Below are 14,421 nucleotides of genomic sequence, written 5' to 3' on the forward strand. Positions count from 1 at the left end.
CCAGCATCCTGTCTGTGGATTTGCTCGGTCTGGCCTTTTTAGAACAATCAGTTCACATGAACAGAGTACCTCACAAGCCCACGAGATAATAAAAACACAAGCCCTGCTTCACACTGCTACAACTTGCAACACAAAGTCGCATGACAAGTCAAAACATATTCATTTCATTCAGTGCCATGTTAATCAATCCGACTCAAGTTGCAACAACAACAAAACAAAAAAAAGTTCCTGCACTACTTTTTTTTTTTTGACTGGAATGCCATAGACTGCAATGTTAAATCACAAAAGTCACATGACTTTGGGGTCTCAGCAGTGTGAGCGGAGCCCTTGTGAGTCAATGTGTAATTCACGTTTACTGGCCAGAGAAGTGATAACCTATTGCAGATATACACCAGGAGAGAGAGAGGTTGGGGCGAACGATTGGACTGATCTCACTGCTCGGCTTTGAGGACATTAGCAGGGACACCATATTCCATGCAAATGTGACCTCAAGCTAAGTGCAGACTTACAAACTTTTACTCAACGTTCACATTCCGCTGCAAGTTGGGTGGCTGCAGGGCAAGCAGTATAGCACAGAATCTAAAACATTAGCTGGAAAAATCACATTCTTTGGGCCATATATACAGAAAAGATGTCTCTCCAAGGTGTAGGTCTACCTTAAAGCAATAGAAAGAATAAAAACCTCCTGTGCTCTCAAGACCGGATCCGGAGTGTGTGGAGAGATCTTCATGAATTGTATTCAATTCAATCTGGCAAAGCTGCGCAGCCCCCTGAGGGCTGGGGAAGCCCAATGGAAGGAAAAAAAAAAAAAAGGGCGCAAAAGCCTTGTGCATTACCTCACACACAAATCTTTTATTTGGAAGCAACAGATGTATACTCACAAACACCAAGTAAAAACAAGCATGCCATGGCCCTCGGTGGTCCATAGTCCGGTGTACTGTGCGAGTCCCACAAGCAGAGATGGACACTCGGAGCATGGCTGACGCATTTTGAGGGGGGAATCCAAACTGGCTCTGAGGAAGAGGGGATTCCTCCCTTGAAACGCGTCAGCCATGCTCTGAGTGTCCATCTCTGTGTGTGTGGGACTCGCACAGTACGCCGGACTATGGACCACGGAGGGTCATGGCATGCTTGTTTTTACTTGGCATTTGTGAGTATACATCTGTTACTTCCAAATAAAAGATTTGTGTGAGGTAATGTGCAAGGCTTGTGCGCCCTTTTCTTTATCTTCCACTACCTTAACGCATTACTAAACCCACAGACTTAACCCTTTCCCAAAACAATTAAACTGAAGACATGCCATGATTGAGAACAGTTTGGTTGAGAGCGCAAGCAACTGACAGTCAAACCATCAAATGGCTGAATCATAACAGATCACATGTGCAACACCATGACACTTGCAGATTAAACAGAGGTTAAGATGGCAACTTCCTGGGCTGTAAAGAACAGAAGGATTTCGTTCCACTTTAAAGGACAAGAATATAAAATAACAGATTAATGAAAAATACAGCATCTCAAAAGCACAAGACTCCAGTCATCAAAAAGTACCAAAGGTTTAAAAACTGGCAGTAAATATTCAAGTGAACCAACAACCAAGATGTGCTCTCTGCTGTTGGTATCTACAGCCTCATTGTAAATATCATCCGATTGTACCATCAGCCATAACGAGTTTCTCCAGACTCTCCAAATTACAAACGGTGCCAGTTTTTTTTTTAAATAAATACACACACTGTACATAAATTTAGGACAAGCAATGATAATCTGTCCAGACTGTAGCTGCAGATCAATAATAAAGTAGTAATACCCATATAGAAGTAACAACTAAAATAAAAGGGTGATGATGATCCCCCTAACCTGCGAGCACTCCGGATGCTTACATATTTAGTAGTAACAGTGATGATAATCTGTAGAGGCTGTAAATGCAGCAAGGGAAAATGTCCCCCCGCATCCCGCCCCAAGGGAGACTGCGTCCCCCCCACCTCCCCCCCCCCCCCAAAGAGAGACTGCTTTCCCCACCTTCCCGCCCCAAGGGAGACTGCGTCCCCCTCCCCCCCCCCCCAGAGAGACTGCTCCCCCCACCTTCCCGCCCCAAGGGAGACTGCGTCCTGCTCCTCCCATCCCCCAAGGGAGACTGCGGCCTCCTCCTCCTTCCCCCAGAGAGACCGCGTCCCCCACCTTCCCACCCCAAGGGGGACTGCGTCCTCCTCCCCCCTCGAATGACTGTGTCCCCCACCTTCCCGCCCCAAGGGAGACTGCATCCTTCCCTCCCCCCCCCCCCACCTTCCTGCCCCGAGGGAGACTGCGTCCTGCTCCTCCCATCCCCCAAGGGGAGACTGCGGCCTCCTCCCCCCCAGCTTCCCGCCCCAAGGGAGACTGCGCCCTCCTCCCCCCAGCTTCCCACCCCAAGGGAAACTGCGCCCTCCTCCCCCCCAGCTTCCCGCCCCAAGGGAACTGCGCCCTCCTCCCCCCCAGCTTCCCGCCCCAAGGGAAACTGCGCCCTCCTCCCCCCCAGCTTCCCGCCCCAAGGAGACTGCGCCCTCCTCCCCCCCAGCTTCCCGCCCCAAGGGAGACTTCGCCCCCCCCCCCAGCTTCCCGCCCCAAGGGAGACTGCGCCCTCCTCCCCCCCAGCTTCCCGCCCCAAGGGAAACTGCGCCCTCCTCCCCCCCAGCTTCCCCGCCCCAAGGGAGACTGCGCCCTCCTCCCCCCCAGCTTCCCGCCCCAAGGGAGACTTCGCCCCCCCCCCCAGCTTCCCGCCCCAAGGGAGACTGCATCCTCCCCCCCCCCCCCCCCCCCACCTTCCTGCCCCGAGGGAGACTGCATCCTGCTCCTCCCATCCCCCAAGGGAGACTGCGGCCTCCCCCCCCCAGCTTCCCGCCCCAAGGGAGACTGCGGCCTCCTCCCCCCCAGCTCCCGCCCCAAGGGAGACTGCGGCCTCCTCCCCCCCAGCTTCCCGCCCCAAGGGAAACTGCAGCCTCCTCCCCCCCAGCTTCCCGCCCCAAGGGAGACTGCGCCCTCCTCCCCCCCAGCTTCCCGCCCTAAGGGAGACTGCACCCCCCCCCAGCTTCCCGCCCCAAGGGAGACTGCGCCCCCCCCCCGCAGCTTCCCGCCCCAAGGGAGACTGCGCCCCCCCCCCCCGCAGCTTCCCGCCCCAAGGGAGACTACGACCCCACCCCAGCAGCCCGCCCCAAGAGAGACTACGACCCCACCCCAGCAGCCCGCCCCAGAGAGACTACGACCCCACCCCAGCAGCCCGCCCCAAGAGAGACTACAACCCCCCCCCCCAGCTTCCCGTCCCAAGGGAGAAGACTTCCTTTTACTTCCTGTCCAAAGATGCAACAGCAAATGAGAAAATCCCTACAACATGGGTCATATCCACTATTAAACAGTGGTGCCTGGAACAGGAGTCCCTGCTGGAAGATTTACTCTCAACGGTTTCAGTGAGGGCCTGAAAATTCTACATTTCACATCACTGCCAGCGGTCAACACCAACCAGTAACTAGTGGAGACCCAGGCAGCAATAAAAGCTCGACAGGAGTTTTAACCCTTTAAGCTTTCCAATGCTAGGAAAAGTTTGGGCTTTACATCCACTTCAGAGGCTGCAGCAGATAGAACATTTCTAATAATAATGACAACATTCAGAGGCTGTGTGTGCAGCAAATTACAACATTACTATTAAAGACTATAGGTGAAGTCAGCTTGATAAAGTGCGGATGATCATGATGACATTATTACTAAATAAAGGTAATATTAATTGGAAGACAGCAGGGCCACTCGGTGATAATTACAATAATGGTGATCATATCTGCAAAGGTGGCGGGTGAGGACAATTACAAGCAATACTAATATTGGGAGGCAGCAGGGAAGGAGAATTACAATAGTACGGATCAGCAAGAATGACAAATACTAATAGTAGCCATTCATATTCATATAGGAATAAACATGACTAATACCCGGGTACAGAGGCAGCAGAAGAGAATAAATGGCAATAGTACTGATCAGTAACAAAGTAAAATACGAATAATACTAATATTGGGGTTCAGAGGCAGACGAGGATTAATGACAATACTACAGATTAGTAACAATCATAGTAATGTTCAGAGGCACAAATACTAGGAACACTAATATTGGGGTACAGAGATCTGAAGAGAAGTAGAACAGTAGTAGTCAGTATTGATGACAGCAATATGCAGAGGCTTGAAGTGCAACATATGACTGATTGATACAACTAATAGTCATGTTAGGGTGCAGAGGCAGCAGAAGAGGACAATACAGATCAGCAATGATTATATTAATGTACTGGGGCAGCAGGGAGCAGCAGATGAGTGATCAATACAAATACTGGAATCAAATGGAATATAGGGGTGCAGCGGAGGACACTGGCAGTCGAACAGATGAGACATGATAGCAATATGCAAGGACAGGGGGAAGCAGCAGATGACCAATTAATACTCAGACTACTAATATCACGGTGCAGTAGGGGACAAGGACCGTAGTACAGATCAGTAACAACAGTAATATGCAGTGACAGCAGGGAGCAGCGGATCACTGCTCATTTCAAACAAATACTGATACCAGGAGAGGACAATGACAATAGAATAGAGCAGTAACAAGGACCATAGTACAGATCAGTAACAATAGTAATGTGCAGAGGCAGAAGGAGCAGCGGATGACTGACAGGTGCAGCAGACTGATCCTTAAAATACTAATAAACAATACCAATATTGGAGTGCAGAGGAGGATAATGACAATAGTACAGATCAGTAATGTACAGGGACTGAGAAGCAACAGGTGACTGAACATTAGAAATACTAATAAACATTGATATCAGGGTGTAGTAGACAGTAATGAGTACAGACCAGTAAGGATGACAGTTATGTGCAGGGATAGGAGGAAGCAGCGGATGACTGATCATAAATACAGATATCAGGGTTTAGTAGAAAGCAATGACTGTAGTACAGACCAGTAAGGATGACAGTTATGTACAGGGATAGGAGGGAGCAGCGGATGACTGATCATAAATACAGATATCAGGGTTTAGTAGAAAGCAATGACTGTAGTACAGACCAGTAAGGATGACAGTTATGTGCAGGGACAGGAGGGAGCAGCGGATGACCGATCATAAATACAGATATCAGGGTTTAGTAGAAAGCAACGACTGTAGTACAGACCAGTAAGGATGACAGTTATGTGCAGGGACAGGAGGGAGCAGCGGATGACTGATCATAAATACAGATATCAGGGTTTAGTAGAAAGCAATGACTGTAGTACAGACCAGTAACGATGACAGTTATGTACAGGGATAGGAAGGGAGCAGCGGATGACTGATTATAAACAATACAGATATTGGGTGTAATATGGGGACACTATCAGGTGCGGAATGAGGATAGTAATGTACAGGGATGGGGAGGAGCAGCGGATGACTGATATCAGGATGTAGAGGGACACTGGTAGTAGTATAGATTGCAACTATAAATTTAATGTAGGGATGAGTAAAGAGTAGGATTGTCATCGGGCTGTCAGGATCAGCAGATAAGCGATTATAAATAGTAATAAAGAATACTGGTTACCAGGGTGTAGTAGGGGAAACCGGTAGTAGTACAGATCAGTAATGATTATAGCGATGGGGAGTAGTAGGGATCAGGATCACTGGCTGGCTGTCAGGATCAGTGATTATAAGTAGTAATAAATAATTCTGATATAGAGGATGTTGTACAGATAAGGAATAATAGGGATGGGTATTAGGATAAATAATGACAATAACGTACAGGGGTAGGGAGCAGTAGGGATGATCAGAGAAGGACTGATCATTATAACTGCGGATATCAGGATGTAGAATAAGGCAGGCCATAGACTGGCAGTTTATTGGTAGATAAACGAAAAATCGGTCGGCCCCGTTGCCGTTGCTGCCACCCATGTCCGCGAAAAACGGCCGTTTTGCGCGGATTTTCCAGCATGACTGATAAAAATAAATGAGGAGATCTGCGAAAAACGGCTGACGGGCTGACCCCACTAACGGCGTGATTACCAGACGATTTTTCATGTGGGCGAAAGGGATGGGGAGCAGCAGGAATCAGTAGGGAGGATGATTGTTGACTGACAGGATCAGGAGAGGAGTGTTAAATAATACAGATATTGGGGTGTAAGAGGACTCTGGTAGTAGTATAGATCAGTAAGGACAGAAATAGGGAGTAGTAGGGATCAGCAGGGTGGAGGATGAGCAGCTGACAGTCAAGATCAGTAGATGAGTGATTGTAAATGGTAATAATCACTGATATGGGGGGGGGGGGGGGGTAGTACAGATCAGTAATGATAGTACGGTGGAGTAGTAGGGATCAGTAGAGAGTTTGATCAGCTGATTGTCAGAAGCAGTAATTCACTGATTAGAAAAATAATAAATAATACAGATATCAAGGTGTAGTAATGTACACAGATAGTAGTAGAGATCAGTAATGGTGACGGGGATGTGGAGGAGTAGGGATCAGTAGGGAGGAGGATGATCATTGGCTCACAATCAGTGGATTATAAATAGTAATAATATTGATATTGGGATGTAGTACGGTACACTAGTAGTAGTACAGAGCAGTATTGAGGATAGGGATGTGGAACAGTAGGGATCAGCAGGGAGGAGGATCATTGGCTGACTGTCAGGATCAGTAGATGAGTGATTGTAATTAGTAATAATACAGAAATTGGGGATGTTGTATCAGTAGTACAGATGAGTAATGATGGTAGGGTTGAGGAGGAGTAGGGATCAGTAGGGAAAAGTAAAGCCTTGTACACACAATCAGAAAATCATACAAAACTATACCGCCTTCAAAGCGATTGTACGATAATCTGATTGTTAGTACACGGCTTTGCCCAATATTATTCGAAGGGACAAGCAGGAAACTTGTAACATACCAGATCACACGATTATCATTTAATCAGCACAATATACAACATCCACAAATACAAACACACGAGATGACATCACCCCACATTATATCCTTCCTACAGAATCTTCTGCACTTCATCCATAGGAGACTACAAGGCAAACCAATAATATCCATAGTGTGTGCGAGGCTGAAGGACGATGACCTCGGCTGACTACCAGGATCAGTAGATGACCGATTATAAAGAACACTGATATGGGGGGGCAGTAGGGAACACTGGTAGTAGTATGATTCAGTAATGATAGCAGGGATGGGAAGGAGTAGGGATCAGTAATCATGGTAAGGCTGTGGAGGAGTAGGGATTAGTAGGGACAATGATCCTCCTCTGACTTAGTCTCAGTAGATGACTAATAAATACTGTCAGATGAGTGATTATAATGAATACATTCTGATATTGTGATGTAGTATCAGTAATGATGGTAGGGATGTGGAGGAGTAGGGATCAGCAGAGATCGGTGGGAATGATGATCCTTCTCTGCCTGTCTCACTAGATGAATGAAAATAATAAAGACTGATATGGAGATGTAGTATAGACCAGCAAAGATGGAAGGGAAGTGGAGGAGTAGGGATCGGCAAAGATGGAAGGGAAGTGGAGGAGTAGGGATCGGCAAAGATGGAAGGGGAGGAGTAGGGATCGGCAAAGATGGAAGTGGAGGAGTAGGGATCGGCAAAGATGGAAGGGAAGTGGAGGAGTAGGGATCGGCAAAGATGGAAGGGAAGTGGAGGAGTAGGGATCGGCAAAGATGGAAGGGAAGTGGAGGAGTAGGGATCGGCAAAGATGGAAGGGAAGTGGAGGAGTAGGGATCGGCAAAGATGGAAGGGAAGTGGAGGAGTAGGGAACGGCAAAGATGGAAGGGAAGTGGAGGAGTAGGGAATCGGTAAAGATGGAAGGGAAGTGGAGGAGTAGGGAACGGCAAAGATGGAAGGGAAGTGGAGGAGTAGGGAACGGCAAAGATGGAAGGGAAGTGGAGGAGTAGGGAACGGCAAAGATGGAAGGGAAGTGGAGGAGTAGGGAACGGCAAAGATGGAAGGGAAGTGGAGGAGTAGGGAATCGGTAAAGATGGAAGGAGTAGGGATCAGTAAAGATGGAAGGGATGTGGAGGAGTAGGGGTGAGTAGGAAAGATGTTCCTCCTCTGTCAGGCTCTGTAGATCAGTCATTATAAATAATACATTCTGATATTGGGGGTACCAGTAGGGATCAGTAATGATGGTAGGGATGTGGAAGAGTAGGGATGGTGAGGATGATGGCTAGGGATGAGAATGGACGGTAGGGATGTGGATGGGTAGGGATGATGGGGATGGATGGCAGGGATGGGGATGGATGGCAGGGATGGGGATGGATGGCGGGGATCAAAATGGATGGCGGGGATGAGGATGATTGTTAGGGATGAGTATGGATGGCGGGGATGAGGATGATTGGTAAGGATGAGAATGGATGGCAGGGATGAGGATGATTGTTGGGGATGAGGATGATTGTTGGGGATGAGGATGATTGTTGGGGATGAGGATGATTGTTGGGCATGAGTATGGATGGCAGGGATGAGGATGATTGGTGGGGATGAGTATGGATGGCAGGGATGAGGATGATTGGTGGGGATGAGTATGGCCGATGCTCCTCCTCCTCCGCCTGTCAGTAAAGTACAGCAAGTGCGGAGGAGAGTTCGAGGCTCCCACCATCCTCCCCTCCCCCCGCTCGGAGCTGCACTCACCCGGGTCGTAGTCGGGCACCACTGCCTGGTACTGGGCTCCCACCCTCATGCCGCCGCCTCCTGTGGGGTGAGAGAAGAGGTTATGGGGTGTCCGGTGTGGTGGGGGTCCCCCCGAGGGTGGGGGAAGGAAGGAGAGTTCGAGGCTACCTCCGGACCTACCCTGCTCCTCATCGCTGGACGAGGTCGAGCTCCCCTCCTCCCACGAGTTGCCTCCGCTGTGCCCGTTGGGGGCTAAACTTTTGGTTCCGGTGACGGTGGCCCGGCCTCTCCTCTTCCCGGATACCTCGGCGGCCCCCTTCTCTATCATGGCCGGTAATGGGGGGGTAACCCGCTGAGGTGATTGGAAATGATGAGCCCGGATCCGCAGGGAGGTCCTAGGAAGAGCCCGGAGAGGATGGAGCCGGAGCCCCGCCGCTTCTCGCCCGTTCCAGCCGCCCTGAGACACCCGAGACAACTTTCCTCACATCGCCGCCCGCACTGGACTCTCCTCAGCCACAGCGGCTGAGCTAGGAGGAGGGGCGGGAGCAGGACAACCTAACCGACTCACCCACCGCCTATCCCCGCCCCTCCGGCTCAGCTATTGGGCCGCCGGGAATTTTGGAAAGCAGGAGCAAATCCTATTGGCCAGCGGTCCCGTCAGTTCAGGCAAACTGCCCGATGCTTCCGCTCGCCTGGTTCGGTTGAGCCGTGTCTCCTCAGTGTGGGCTCCCAGTATCGCTCCGCCCCCTTCATATCGGTGTCTTCTTCTTTATATTATTGTGGAAGAAAAGAGGCTCTCCGGTGCGGAGGGCGGCCAGCCCGGCCCGGATGAATGAAAGTCGGGGGGAAAGGCAGAGAGCAGGGCGCGGGGGACACTTCTGGGCTGTTCGGGGGAGTTTGGAAGGAATTCAATAAAAAAAGAATTGGAAGTGCTGAGGGACTATTTTTTCTTCAGCGGGGCGGAGGGATACACAAAGCAGACTTCTTTATCCTCAGAATGAATAAGAGTGAACATTTGTTAATGGATACAATGTATCAGGTTTGGGGCGGAGGGGGAGGGGCTTAATGAAAGGCGAAGGCGGGGATTATTAATTATATTAATTACAGGTAATAAATCCTCAGTGTCTGGCAGAGCCCCCCCCCCCCCATAGGAGGGCTTGGGGGGTCACTATAGAGAACAACTTGTGGAATGAATGTGCCCCCCCCTTCTTTATATTAAAATACATCCAAACCCCCAAAATACATTTCACCCTGGGTGTTATGGGCCACAACCCCTCCCCCATCTTTAGTTTTTCCTTTTTAATGCTTTTGTCCTGACTTCCTGTCCCTGGTGACAACCCTTAGCATACCTTATCTATGGAAGAACAGGGTTGTCACCTTGGTTCCTGTTGGCTACTCACAAGTCCCCTCATCTTTAGTTTCTTTTTTGTTAATCCTACACTTCCTGTCCCTAGTGACAACCCTTGCCATACCTTATCTATGGAAGAACAGCGTTGTCACCTTGGTTCCTGTTGGCTACTCACTCCTCCCCTCATCCTTAGTTTCTTTTTTGTTAATCCTACACTTCCTGTCCCTAGTGACAACCCTTACCATACCTCATCTGTGGCAGAACAGCGTTGTCACCTTCGTTCCTGCTGGCTACGCACACCTACCCATTATCTTTGGTTTCCTTTTTTTATCCTACACTTCCTGTCCCTGGTGACAACACTTACCACAACTTATCTATGGAGAAACAGTGTTGTCACCCTGGCTCATGTTGGCTATACACACCTCCCCTCATCTTTAGTTTCCTTTTTTATTTCTTGCCTTTTTTTATCCAGCATTTCCTGTCCAAGGTGACAACCCTTACCACACCTTATCTATGGAGGAGCAGCGTTATCATCCTAGGTGATTTGATTTTTTTCTTGCATTGCTATCTTGCTAGTAGCACTCTTCCTGCCCTGGTTGACAACATTTACTGTACTGTATCTATGGACAAACAGAGTTGTCACCCTGGGTATGTTGGATCGCACACCCTCATCTTTGGTCTCCTTTTTCTTTTTATCCTACACTTCCTGTCCCGGGTGTTGTCCTTTTAGGTGGAGTAATGTTTTATTGCTTTTTAAGCCTGCGAGTAACACACTTTCTGCCCTGGGTGACAACATTTACTGTAATGTTTCTATGGGGGAACAGTGTTGTCAACCTGGCTCATGTTGGTCACACACACCTCCCCATCATCTTTAGTTTCCTTTTTTTTTAATGCTTTTTTTATTCTGCACTTCCTGTCCAAGGTGACAACACTTACCACACCTTATCCATGGAGGAACAGTGTTGTCAAGCTAGGTGATTTTTTTGTGTTGCTTTTTATCCTGGGAGTAACACTCTTCCTGTACTGGGTGACAACATTTACCATACCATATCTATGGGGGAACAGCATTGTCAACCTGACTCTTGTTGGTTATGTACACCTCCCCCTCATCTTTAGATTCCTTTTTTTTCTTGTTTTTTTTATCCTGCACTTCCTGTCCCAGGTGACAACACTTGCCACACCTCATCTATGGTGGAACTGCAGTCATCCCAGGTGGAGTAATTTTTTATTGCTTTGTTATCCTGCGAGTAACAAATGTTCTGCCCTGGGTGACAACGTTTACTCTACAGTATCTATGGGGGAACAGCATTGTCACCCTGGTTCATACTGGCTATGCAACACCAACTTTAGTTTTCTTTTTTATTGCCTTTTTATCCTGTTAGTATACAATACTTGCTGTCCTGGGTGACAACACTTAGCATTACCATATCTAGAGTGTTGTCACCCTAGGTAGTTTGACTACAAATACTTATTCCTCATCTACATTACATGGGGAGGAAGATTTTGAATAAAATAAATCTAAACCAAAAATATAATATATTTGCAGCTTACCAGCCCTGAGATTTGGAAGCTGCATTTGTTTTCCTTTTTTTACCACCTTATCTATTACCTTTTCTTATTTGGGTTACAACCCCCCACCCCATCTTTATTATATGGGGAGAGGGATTTATATTAAAATAAATCTAAACCCCAAATTATAAAATATTTGCAGCTCGCCAACCCTCAGTTTAATTTTCTTGTTGTTGGGTTTTTTTTTGTTTTTCTGAAAGTAACACACTTCCTTTTTAGGGTGACAACTGCCTTCTGAAATTCGAATTTCTAACAGAATAAATTTGAATTCACATAGAATAGAATAGAAAAGAACAGAATAAATAAAGAATAGACTAGCAAAGAATAGAATAAAATATAATAGTAAAAAACAACAGAATAGAATTCGATAGAATAGAATATAACCTCCTTCCGAACTTTGAATGATTTCAAATTTGAATAGATTAAAATAAAATGAAAAATAAAAGAATAGAATAGAAAAAACAATAGGATAGAATAAAATAGAACATAACTGTCTTTCGAATTTCGGATAGAATAAATTTGAATTTGCATACAATAGATTAGCATAGAATAGAACAAATAGAATAGAACAGAATAGATTAGAAAGCATATAACCATCTTCCGAAATTCAGATTTTGAATAAATTTGAATACCAATTTGAATTTTCCGAATCAAATTCGAAAGCGAATAACCAAAACAAATTCTGAAAACGAACTAGACAAATGAAACGAAATTTAATTATTAAAATAACGAATTGAAAGGAAACAAATGTTTTCGTTCTGCACATGTCTAGCGGCCAGCTTTCCTGTGTGCATGTTAAAGAGAACCTGTCACCAGATCTCTTGTTACACAGTGGCTTAGTGGTTACCACCCCTGCCTTGCAGCACTGGGGTCCTTGGTTCAAATCCTGGCCAGAACACTCTCTGCAGTACATGGAGTTTGCATGCCCTCCCATGATAATTAGATGGCCCTAATACTTGTAAGTGTGCATGCAGGGGCGGACTGACCATTTGGAAATTTGGGCACTGCCCGAGGGCCCGGGGTCAGTAGGGGGCCCCATGAGATTCCCCTGGTACCTTTTTCATAGGCTTTTGTAAGTTTGGGCAAGGACACAGGGGCCCCATGATCCCCTGTGTGCATGTGAGATAGGTACCTTGCAGTATAGGTTCCTTGGGGGCGGGGCTGAGACTGATGTAGATGTACAGTGCTGTGTAAATGACCAGTGCTATATAATAATAGACAGTCAGGGGTGGACTGACCATTCGAGCACTCAGGCACTGCCCGAGGGCCCCATGATCGCCTATTACCCAGGGGCCCCATGAGTTGTCGGTCCGCCCCTGGACAAAGTATGTCAGCAAAAATCTTCCTATAGAACGATATGCGCTACATTTAACGTACATCGACCTGTAAGACCCTCCCCTGTGTGGACATCCCAAAGCCCTGAGATGGTTATTGGGCTCTGCCATTTGGATGTGATGTCAGCAGGCTCAGGGCTGTTACTTAAGTGACACCCTATACTATTCCCCTTCAAAATTTATGGAGGGGGGAAGGGGTGGAGGAGCTGGACCAGCACAGATAGTAACTAGACACTTCTATAACAGGGGTCTCCAAACTTTCTGTACAAAGGGCTAGTTTACTGTCTTTCGGGCTGAGGGAGGGGACTGTGGCCAATGGGGGTAGAAAATATCCTAGTGTTGGAGAAAACAATACCTTTAATTGGTGTCACTGGGAGGAACAATTGCCCCATTGTTGGTGTCAGTGGATGGAATAATGCCCCATTGTTGGTGTCAGTGGATGGAATAATGCCCCATTGTTGGTGTCAGTGGATGGAATAATGCGCTATTGTTGGTGTCAGTGGGACGAATAGTCCCTCTAGTAAGTGGGAGGAAAAATGCCCCATCATTGGTGTCAGTGGGAAGAATAGTGCCTCATCATTGATGTCAGTGTCAGAAATAATGGCCAATTGTTGATGTCAATGTGACGAATAGTCTCTTGTATACGTGGGAGGAAAAGTGCCCCATCATTGGTGTCATTGGGAGGAATAGTGCCCCATCAATGGTGTCAGTGGGAGGAATAGTGCCCCATCATTGGTATCAGTGGGAGGAATAGTGCCCCATCATTGGTGTCAGTGGAAGGAATAGTACCCCATCATTGGTGTCAGTGGGAGGAATAGTGCCCCATCATTGGTGTCAGTGGGAGGAATAGTGTCCCATCATTGGTATCAGTGGGAGGAATAGTGCCCCATCATTGGTGTCAGTGGGAGGAATAGTGCCCCATCATCGGTGTCAGTGGGAGGAATAGTGCCCCATCATCGGTGTCAGTGGGAGTAATTGTGCCCCATCATTGGCGTCAGTGTCAAAAATGATGACCATTTTTTTGTGTCACTGGGGCAAATAGTCCCTCATATAAGTGGGAGGAATAGTGCCCCATCATTGGTGACAGTGGGAGGAATAGTGCCCCATCATTGGTGTCAGTGGCAGGAATTATGCCCCATTGTTGGTTTCAGTGGGAGGAATAGTACCACATCATTGGTGTCAGTAGCAGGAATTATGCCCCATTGTTGGTGTCAGTGAGAGGAATAGTACCCCATCATTGGTGTCAGTGGCAGAAATTTTGGCCAACTTTTGGTGTCAATGGAACCGATAGTCCCTCATATAAGTGGGAGGAATAGTGCCCCATCATTGGTGTCAGTGGCAGGAATTATGCCCCATTGTTGGTTTCAGTGGGAGGAATAGTACCCCATCATTGGTGTCAGTAGCAAGAATTTTGCTCCATTGTTGGTTTCAGTGGGAGGAATAGTACCCCATCGTTGGTGTCAGTGGCAGAAATTATGGCCAATTTTTGGTGTCAGTAGGAGGAATAGTCCCTCATATAATTGGGAGGAATAGTGTCCTATAATTGGTG

General features: G+C 47.5%; 1 protein-coding gene across 4 annotated transcripts in view; it reads right to left on the bottom strand.

The window, feature by feature from the left end:
• Positions 1-9,169, bottom strand: part of RCOR1 (REST corepressor 1) — a 64,315-nt gene extending 55,146 nt beyond the window's left edge. Inside the window, exons 1-2 of one of the 4 annotated variants that reach the window (XM_089666953.1) lie at positions 8,802-9,167; positions 8,643-8,702 (exon numbers count right to left, since the gene is read on the bottom strand). In XM_089666953.1, the coding sequence (XP_089523079.1) occupies positions 8,643-8,702; positions 8,802-8,949 (208 nt within the window). In that variant the 5' untranslated portion in view covers positions 8,950-9,167. Of the gene's footprint in view, positions 1-8,642 lie in introns of all 4 variants that reach the window. The other 3 variants (XM_089666952.1, XM_089666951.1, XM_089666950.1) reach the window with 3 other exon arrangements.
• Between the last annotated feature and the right edge of the window lie 5,252 nt (positions 9,170-14,421).

The sequence above is a fragment of the Staurois parvus genome, unplaced genomic scaffold (genome assembly GCF_062004578.1).
Source record: "Staurois parvus isolate SC_StPar_1 unplaced genomic scaffold, SC_StPar_1.0 ptg002934l, whole genome shotgun sequence".
Classification (NCBI taxonomy): Eukaryota; Metazoa; Chordata; class Amphibia; order Anura; family Ranidae; genus Staurois; species Staurois parvus.